At 41.5% G+C, this 10,619-nt stretch overlaps 1 protein-coding gene across 1 annotated transcript; it reads right to left on the reverse strand.

The window, feature by feature from the left end:
* Nucleotides 1–5,483: 5,483 nt before the first annotated feature.
* RAMAC (RNA guanine-7 methyltransferase activating subunit) lies at nt 5,484–10,231 on the reverse strand. The gene is made up of 4 exons (XM_037395654.1): nt 10,179–10,231; nt 9,283–9,393; nt 8,253–8,427; nt 5,484–6,635 (listed from the first exon to the last, which is right to left on the reverse strand). The coding sequence occupies exons 3-4, from the start codon at nt 8,417–8,419 to the stop codon at nt 6,446–6,448; spliced, it is 357 nt and encodes a 118-aa protein (XP_037251551.1). The 5' UTR covers nt 8,420–8,427; nt 9,283–9,393; nt 10,179–10,231; the 3' UTR covers nt 5,484–6,445.
* Nucleotides 10,232–10,619: the final 388 nt, after the last annotated feature.

Below are 10,619 nucleotides of genomic sequence, written 5' to 3' on the forward strand. Positions count from 1 at the left end.
ATAGGAAGGAGAGAGTAAAAACAGTATCAGATTTAAAAAACATTTTTAGGCCAGTAGTAAGAATGTGCCTAATGCAGGTATGGAAGGAAGTAAGATTAAGCCAATCTTTTATTACCTTGCATTAAATCCGTTTTGTCTCTTAAAAACTACAGTCCTGCTGGTGAGGTCTAAAGAGGTTCTTCAATTGGATTTACCTAGACTGCAGGGTATGTGATCAATAGCTATTTGCTTATCATCCCTTAGATCTCTCCACCTTATTTAAGGACTTAAACTCCACCAGTGTGATGAGCCAGCTGCTTAACTGCTTCCAGATGCCTAGGTCCGTATTTTGCTGGCTTGTTTTGTGCTGCGGAGGTCCCTGGAGTCTGTGGAGAAGGAAAGAATTCCTCTCCCTGCCCCAGGCTCCAGGCTGTAGCATGGCAGTAGAGTCACCTGATAACCAACAATCAGATCTCAACACTGAGTTGGGGATACAGGAGGAAACAACTGGTCCTTCAGCTCAGGCAGGCTCCTTACTGTCATTTCCAGGGTTGTATAATGTACCCATCCGCTCCCATCTTATCTTAGAACAACAAAAAAATGTAATTCTGCTGATGGAAGTATCCTCTGAGCTGCAGGGTAGGAGAAATAGGATTTGCCCGTGTTGGCAATTTAAGGTAAAGCTCTTCTATGTTCTTATAGCAGTTTAGCTGTAGCAGGGGGTTAGAGAAGGGTGTGTGTACACCAAGCCTGATGCTCCATCAGCTCATTCCCTAGCAGGTGTTTCAAGCATGTGGCTTATAAATGAGTAACATGAGCTTGATCAGAGGAGAAGGTGTGGCCACACAAAGCTCTTGCACTGAACTGATCTAAACCCCAGAGGTTTCATAGGCTGTTTTTAAATGTTCATACCATTAAAATTGCTGAAGCAGTATTCTTAAATGTACTTTGGTTTAGGTCTCAGTGGCATTCATAAATCATAATGACTTGATGACTACAGAAGGGTAAAACTTAAAAACTAGGCCTTTGCTATGGAAAAAATAGTTTTACTTTGTAAAGAGTATGTAGTCATTTGGGGCTGGTTGCACTTGGCAGTTATGACCGTTACTTTATTCTTCTTGAGCACATTTTCAGCAGTAAATGTGTAACTTCAAGCATTTCTTCAGAAACAAACTTCAGACATGATTTCAGACAAAGAGCATCCACTTTCTGATCATGTTAAACTTGGAACATGGTGGCGAAAAACAGTGTGAAACTTCTTATGTTATACTTGGTTTTTTAACATTTTATCTCCACAGTACTAGTTATAATCTTAAGTATTTAATTTATGTGGATATATAAATACCAATTGTCTTTCCTCACATTGAACAAGAGCTTTGAAAAAGCCTAGTGTCTTAATCATTCTTTTAACATGTAACATGTTTCTGTTTGAAGATTCTGCTTGCATCTTGAAGATATTTTTTTTATATAGATAAGGTTGGGCCTTGGTTATTTTTGTAGTTCTATAACAAATAGATTGTTTTCTTAGCTTTATCTCATCTCTTGAATAGATAATATTTTTTTCTTCAGACAGTGAGGAGGAGCAGCTTTGATCTTTGATACTTGTTATTGATACATCTTATTAGTGAAGCAAAGTTTAAATTACACAATATGCAAAAAATGAAAAGAGAAGGCCCATACTTGTAGGGGCCCCCAAGCGCATAGTTACGAAAAAAAAAAAAAAAGTAATCCAGCTGCTGAAGTATTATTTGAAAAAAAGCATTTTTGTGTTAGGAGAAAGACAATGTTCATGTGTATTTCTGCTAGTCACAAGTAACACAAAAGGTAACCATTGGGGCTGATAATATGATTTATCCTGTTGTGTGTTTACTAAACTTGTAGTAAAATATAGTTATTACCAGTTTCCACCATCTCTTGTAATAAATTTGCATTTTAACAGGACAGAGTGCTTTGAAAGTCAGGAGGTGCGCTGTATAGAAATAACACTTTGCCACGACTATTTTGCATAAGTCAATGAGGACTGACAACTAAAGCAGCCTGTGCTTTACTGAAGCAAAATATAGGCCATGATAAACACAAAAATAAATTCCAGCCTGCAGGGCCTCATGGAAATATAATTCTCTTGAGAGGCAAGATCATAGTGCACTACTGTAGTACGGCTGCCATCCAGTCTCCTGGCAGTGCTGGAGCTGCTGGACTCTTGCTTTGATCTCTAGGATTTACCTCTGTGGGCCTCGAATCAAGCTGCCTGTTTTCTAGGTGCTTTCAGGGAAACCTAACCTGCCCTATAATCTTGCTTAGCTTCTGGTCATTAAAGTATCAGTGCTGTGCATAATTTAAGCAGGGTTATATAGCTCTCTTCTAACATACAGGGACAAGGGGACTGATTATAGTAATTTTTCCAGATTGGGAAATGAAAGGCAAAGGAAGATGCAGTTTCATGAAATTGCTCCCAAGGCGACCAGTAGTTGCTGTAAGGAGCAGTCCTGTTTTCCCTTCCTTCTTGCTCCATGTTCCTACCCCGTCTTGTTTGTCAGAATTAGAGAAGGTCTGACTGCACAAGTTAGATCAGCTAACAAAATTCACCCAGAGTTGTGTAATTCAGAGAATTATTTTTTTCCTAAGGAATAGGGGTGGTGGCAGGCAAAACCTTAGCTTAAATTTGATACAAAAAGAATTTTCCTTCCAACATCTCAGTATAAAAACCAAATGTGAACGTATTTCCTGGTTAAGCAGGATATTTATTAGCAAATTAATAGTACAAGTTTAAATATATTCAAACATGTTTAAACAGTAGATTAAATATCTTTCTTGTTCTAGAAGTTGAATGTTGATTATATGTATAATCAGAATTGACACTTTGTCTCCCCTGTCTGAAATCTCTACTAGAGAGCTTCTTGAGAGTAGTTCAGCTTCTAACAGTTCAAAGCACGTCTGCACATTTCAATTCCCAGCTGCAGAGCTAAGATAAAATAGAGGTTGAATAGCAGTGAACGCTTGTAAAACTGTATCTCACAAATCACACTAAGATTATTTTTTTTTTTTTACTGTGTACTTTGTTTTGCCTTCAAGTATCTAGTGGCTTAGTTGTGATTTGAAAGCCCTTAGCATTTTCTAAAATCCTAGTTAAGAAACTGTATAAAAGGTACTGAGTTTTCTTAATAGTTTGTCACAGCACCTGTAACAGCATGATGATTCTTCAGTATCAATTAACAGTTTGTCCAAACTCACTGTGTGTGTTCAGTAACGGATTTAGAACTGCTGCAAGAGCCATATTGAGAACTTCTGGGGTGTTCAAACTCTTGGTAATGTGGCAGTCATTTTTTAATACATGACACTTACCTTTCTTTTGTTTTATTCATGATAATAATGATGTCTGAGCAAATGTCAGATGGAAGAGATCTCTTAAAGTCAGATTCCAGACACTGAATTTTAATATTTACCCTGCAGTCTCCAGCATAGTTAAACTATTACTGTAGTGTTTGAAGTTGCAAATGTTAAAAGTTACCCAGCTTCAATTTTTTCATCTGTAACACACAGTAATGCACAAACCCTAATTGCAGGCAATACTTACTGGTTTTATTTAGCTTGACAGAAACAGTAAACCAGACTTTATCATAAATACTAACTCGTCTAAGCTGGAGGTAACATATTTTGCATTCTATTTGCTTTTCTGTCCAGTGCAAGGCTTGCGTTTATTTAGAAATGTATTCGCCCCCCAAATTAGATTCTTGCCATAATTGTTCCAAGGAAAAGTTTTGTAAATCATACAGATTCTAAAAGCTGAATTGAGAGCTCTACATTCCTCCCATCTGCCTACCCATTAAAGACAGAAACCATAAAGCTGCACTGGCCTGTGTCCGTCCTGGTCTCACAGTTAGGAAACTCAGAATAAGAGCTGAGATCATGAAAGGTGTGATTCCAGTTAATAACTTCCACTTCAGCCATTCAGCTCTACCTGCTTCTACAGTTTGGTTGCAATGTCTACACCACGTGGCATTTTTTGAGTGCTTTGCCATGCTGTTGTGAAGACAGGCTGAGAGAGCTGGGGTTGTTCAGCCTGGAAAAGGCTCCCTGGAGACCTTATAGCTGCCTGCCGGCACCTAAAGGGGCTGCAAGAAAGCTGGAGAGGGGCTTTATACAAGGGCATGTAATGACAGGACAGGGGGAATGGCTTTAAACTGAAAGAGGGAAGATTTAGATCAGATATTAGGAAAAAATTATTCACTGTGAGGGTGGCAATGCGCTGGCCCAGGCTGCCCAGAGCAGCTGCGGATGCCCCATCCCTGGCCGTGCCCAAGGCCAGGCTGGACGGGGCTGGGAGCAACCTGGGCTGGTGGGAGGGGTCCCTGCCCGTGGTGGGGGCTTGGAACTAGGTGGTCTTTAAGGTCCCTTCTGACCCAACCCGTTCTATGATTCTTTATTCACTAGCTGAAAAACACTGAAAATAAAATAGTTATTGGGCTTGAGGAAAGGCGACAGATAAGAGAGAATCCATTCCTTTTGCCAGGTTTTGTTTCAACCCGAGATGCTAGTCCAGATGGTAAGGAAGAACATCCTTGCACAGCCCGACTTCCATGGCATAGCTGGCAGTGTCAGGCTCTTCGCAGAAAGAATGTGCTCCCTTCTTGGAGGTGGGATATCTGGCACTTCTCATGTGGTTCTGCATCAAAAGGGAATTCCGGTATACCAACTTGCAGGTTCTCTGTAGTGCACAGACACGAACTTTGCATGATCTTCTATCCCACAGCGTTAACAGCTCTGCTCTATTAGAGGCTTAAAAAGGGTGCATTTCATCTAGTAGAGCTCCTTAAAGAAAAACAAACCTCTCACTAAATTCTAAAGTTAAACAACTGAATTCAAGGCAGATAATTCAGGGAGTAGGATATTAAACTGTTATATGAAAAGCAGAAAACAGAAATACTTAGCAGGTAGGTGGAGACACGTGTTTGCTTTTGTATCACAGACTATGTAAAAGCTACATACAGTGTGCATTTCTAAGATCAACAGTAAACATACTCTGTAGCTCTTCAAAGCTGCTTAAAAGCTGGGGGACTGTGCTTTTGTCTTCTATATTTAGTCTTTGTTTTAAATCAAGATGTGCTAATTTGTGCTCGTTATCATATAATGTCGTGACTTTTACAACAGTCAGCATGGATGGTTCTGTGTTTCTGTACAACAGCTGAAGAAAATGTCAAGTACAAAGAAACGCACTGCTCTCCTTACACAAATCAGCTTATCATGTAAATGGTGAAATAGAGAACTTTGACCCTATTACAGTAGAATGTAAGATAGTGGATTAACACTGCAGACTTCTAATCAATCACAATGTGTCTCATCCTCTTGATTGTAGCTGAGTAGGCCATTCTTCAACTTAAGCCAGCAGCTGCCCAGCATTAGCACTTCATTGTTGGTACTGCTGCTTGCGCAGCTGTCAGCCGAGATGACAGCGTTGCAATTCTGAATGTCTCAAAACTAAGTCTCAGAAATACTCGGAAACATTCTTACACGGGAACTGTACTTTTATTGTGTGAATACTTAAAAGAAAACCCACAGAATTTAAATGCTAAGAACCAAGTAACACTCTGCACTGCTTATGCTATTTTCTCATGCAAAAATAGTACAGGACAGTACTGATTATGGTTCCTTTCCTCTATAACGTGCATAAAGTATTTAATACAAACTAATTACAATTATCATCAAAGTTTTACAGCTTTATTGAAATGGGAATTCCAAAATTTGTTATGCACGTACCAAATATATATTAAGAAGATACAAACTAATCCAAGTCTGATATCACTTCTCAGGTAAAACTTGCATATCACTGAACTACTTTAGTAAGAAGATACCTATTTAAACTACTTAATTTTTATTTCAGGTTTTAGACCATGCTTTAAGAGGACTAATGCAAAAACATTGAAGCCATTGAGTCAAAAGACACTATGCCAACCCCATAAAATATTTCTGTAATAGCATCTCTCCTCTCACTTTTAAGGCATCTGAAATTTCAAACCAAACTGAACTTTTCTCACTATCAAAAGCCAAACTAAGAATAAGCTCTTCAGAGGAAGACATAGTATGTCACTTTCTGTAAGAACTATCTTAAGGCAATATGCCACTGCTATAGGCTGCACACAAACCACAGCTATTTTCCCCTGACCTGTTGCGTTTTCTAATGTAAGAGAGAAATATCAGTGATGGAAGAAAAGTAGTGTACTAGTATGTATTCACACAAAAGAATGAGATAGAAATTTAATCTAGGAGCTACAGACTCTAAACAAACTCTGTATAATACACTTTTTTTTATTCATAAAAGGTATCCCCTTTTCAAGCTCATACTACACATAAACAGCAATGGACTCAATACTGATTCTTCAGTTATCTATAAAACTGCGGAAAGTAAGAAAACTGAAGTCTAACTGAATTTGCTACACTGCATTACTGGACTTTCAAACCACAAGTATCATCAGTAGGGATGGTAACGAGGCCCTGCATTGTAGGAGTTGTAGCCATATTGTCCGTAGTGGGAGGAGTATGATTGTCCTTGTCTGTGCTGCTGGTAGTTATTACCCCAACTTCTTTCTGGCCTCTGATTAGATCTATAGTCACCTTGCCAGTTGTATCTGTCCCCTCTAAAATATCTACCATCTTGAAACCTGCAATGAAAAAAAAATGTCAAAGATTCACATAAATTGTGAGGTTTTAAAAAGATGAACGATACTTAACTCTTAAATTCTACACTTTTCATGAAAACTGTCACGTAACAGTTTATACACTCAATTACTTCCCTGTTTTTATGACAAACTGATGAAAACATACCTACAGTCATCTGAAATCATTAATTTCTCGCTACTACCCAGCACACTATTTGCTAAGCAATAGAAGGATCTGTTTTCTAACACAAAGTAGTCACAGGCATTAGGTGAACCATTGGAACTTTTGAGCAGAGAGTCAAACAGGACATATATCTAAAAAACAACCAGAAGATAGATCCGTAGCTTTATCAAAGCCAGGTTCAATCCAGTAGCTTCATAGTTGAAAGCTGTGGCAAGGCAGGCTTAAGTACAATTCAGCTACCTAACAGCACAGACTCCTAGAATTTGCATATTCCTTAGAATACATACTACCACTGTTTCATGGTCTCTTGTAGTTTCCATACTCAAGAGAGGGTATCTTTTCACCAGTATTTAGCCATTGTTCAGTCTACATTTTGGCTTTTCGGCTGTATCTCAATTCCTATCAACGCCTGAGCTGCCTCACAGTCATTTTATTTGGATACGTCAGTGGTGTGGTGTACACAAACAACATTTACGTGCGGTTCACTTTGTGAGCAGATATAAGAGTTCATTAGTTCAAAGAACCACAAAGTTTTGTAAGAACATCTTATTAAATAATCACCTTTTTTTTTTTAATCTGTAGAAACTGATTCCGTGTTTAACTTAATGACAGGTTTCTAGGGGGAATGTTGTCCTCCTTTTCTTCAGATAAGGCACAAATTCTATTTATGTAGCTAAGAAGTCCTCCCAGTTGTTAGTTGGACTGGAGTTTAACTACTTTATATTAAAGGCTGATGTTAGTATTACCGAACATACTATATGCTGTAATCACTGTTTTCCAGTCACACAAAATTAGGTATTACTGTCCAGAATTCAGTAAAAAGCTGCAATTACATCCAGAAGAAGTAATTCAAAATATTTTGCAGTAGGCAGTTACCACTGCACTTGCTAGGCAGATTGGATGATGGATTTTTCAGTCATTTCTACTAGATAAAATAAGTAACAGGCTAATTAACAAAGTACAGCAAGCATTTAGGTTACAAATGAAACATTTTCTGGACAGGTAGCAACAGATAATCACATTATTAGCCTGTTCCTTTGCACATTTTCCTGACAGTTATTATCCAACAGAAGGCAGGCTGCTTAGTTTTGCAGAACTCCCAGCCTTCCCCTCTGGCAAAATGTTCCTGGCTGAGTAAGAACAAACTCCTGGGCAATGGGTTTGCTGGTTCCAGGTCAGTCCTTACTAAAAAGCAAATCACCTAATACTTTTATACACAATGCAGAAATTTTGACTGTTAATACAGAGAAAATGTAAAATCTAATTATTTTCAGAGAAGACTATTTCTCTGAAACATAGTTACCTGTGAACTAGTAAGATACTTCTATTAACAGAACAAATTCCTCTTTCTTCTGAAATAAGTGATCACCTAACTATAAATCTGCGAAACTACCAAGATTTTAAAATTAAGAAGAAAAAAAAAAATAAAACAGTACCGATCTCTGTTTCTCTGGTTGCCACCAGATCTGCTTCTCCATTCTTCAACTATAGGAGGAGGATCTGCAGGGCGTTTCAGATATTCTTGGTATTCTTCATCATCTGATGTGAATCGATGAGCAAACATCTTTTCATAATTCAGGGGCATGTCAACCAAGGAAGTCATTCTGAAAACTTTAAACGTGAACACAATAAAAGTGGCTTTAGCAGTATATGAAGAATATTATTATAATAGCTACCAAAATCCACTTAGGGCAAATGAAGACAAATGAAGGCTAATGAAAAGTTACACTCAGATTAACACAGCAGTTAACCTTTGGGCAGACAGCATAGATGACTAACTCAGAAGTTTTGACAATCTAAGACTGTAAATAAATCTCCTGAAGATGTTTTTGCTGATGGAAAACAATTCCTACTCCATGTACAGTCTTTGGACATCTACACTGGATATGCAGACACTGATCTGTCTAAACACTGGGAGTGGTTTTAAGGGACTCCATCCACACAGGAGACGTTCAACTCAGATTAATACCTAATTAATACCTGCCATTACACAGCAACATCTTGGAATCAGTTTTCATAGACCCAGATCAGGGCAGCCATGGTAGAAAGGTATGAGATGTTTCTGAGGGTTAGTAATAAAGAAAAGTACTTCTGCAGAATGCACTCCCAATCTACTCCTAATCCATTTTTGACAGGAAAAACATTAATACAATCAACTTGAAAAGCTTGCTAAGGTAGAATATCATGCAAAGCCTACACGTACACATAGCCAGCAAAGCAAAATAATCAAGATTTATTCACAATAATTTATGTGCTAGTATCTTCATTCAGGGAAAGAACAGCACCTAAGAGGATGTTGAATTACCTCATAATATGCCTCCCTAATGGGATTTGTGATTAAGGTCTTAGTTTCCTTATTATCTGTCTATATAGACATTTGCCCTTCAGATGTTGGTGCTATCTAGTATTGTCCACCAGTAAAAGTCTGGCCCTAAAAGCAGATGCTGAGAAAGGCTCTACACCTACCGTTTTAACAAGCCCTGGGTAATTTAAAGCATTAAATGTCTTTGCCTCTAGACTTCCAGATTAAACTCTTCTGCTGACTCCTGAAGATTTGCAAGCAGGACCAACATTCACCTGGCAAAATGGAGGGAAGGAAAGAGGAGACAGGTTTGTTTCTTCTGGACCCTGAGAACTAAAATATATACCCTCCATGACCAAGCTCAGTTTTTCTCCCTGCTGTACCCATGAGCAGCTTCAAACTACAGTAAGTGGGACGTTTATGGGGCGTACAGCGCAGTGCTCTTTCTGCAGCCTGAACTCCACTTTTCTCAGCTTCGGAAAGTTCAGCGTCCAGTGACCTCCAGAGCCCATTGCAGCCTTCCCCCTTCCACCCAATGACGCAGCACAGTTTTCTGAGGCAGGTGTAGGAGTTTCTCCTTGCAGTACGTCCAGTGACTTTTCTGCAACGAGCCAACCTCATTAGCTTTTATTATGAGCTATCTCCAAGGAACTCTGCTCCTCAGGGGCTCTCTCGGTCGGGGCAGGGCGGGTGTGGTGTGTAACAGCAGCGCATACTGCTCCAGCCTTTTGCGGAGAGCAGCGGGACCTGCTCTCCTCACCATTAATAATTTTAGTACCAGTGCTCACCCGACGGGGGCCGGTAACGGGAGGCCCGGCACTTTCCCCCGCCTGCGGCCAAACACGGCCCACGGCAACGACGGGGCGCGCTGCCTCCGGAGGGCCCGCGCCGGAGCCCGCTCCCCTCACGGCGGGTCAGGCCGTGCCCTGTCCCCTCACAGCCGGCGGGGCCCCGCTGCAGCCGCAGCCCGCCGCGGGAGTACCTGAGGGAAGGAGCGGGTCTCTGCTTCCCGCCACCCTCCTCCCTCACAGCCGCCCCACCACCACCGCTGCCCCCTCACCCAGCGCCGCCAGCCGCCGCCGAACCGCCGCCGAAAGCCCTCCTCTTCCGGGCCGGGCCCCGCCGCTTCCCGCGACCGTCGGGGCGGTGCCGCCTCAGGCCGGCGTCCCCTCAGCGGGCCGCGGGGCCGTCTAGGGGCACACCGCTGGGCTGGCCGGGGTACCCGGGGCTCGCTGAGGGGACCCCGCGGGGCTCGCTGAGGGGACCCCGCGGGGCTCGCTGAGGGGACCCCGCGGGGCTCGCTGAGGGGACCCCGCGGGGCTCGCTGAGGGGACCCCGCGGGGCTCGCTGAGGGGACCCCGCGGGGCTCGCTGAGGGGCCGTCGGCGCCTGAGGCGACACCGTCCCGCCGTCGGGGGCAGCCTGTGACGCTGGAGGGGTTGTTTTCCCCCAAATTAGTGTTTGATACAAAGCACGTTGACCTGAGTAGTACTGAGATTTGT

This window comes from Falco rusticolus, chromosome 7, assembly GCF_015220075.1.
Source record: "Falco rusticolus isolate bFalRus1 chromosome 7, bFalRus1.pri, whole genome shotgun sequence".
Lineage (NCBI taxonomy): Eukaryota > Metazoa > Chordata > Aves > Falconiformes > Falconidae > Falco > Falco rusticolus.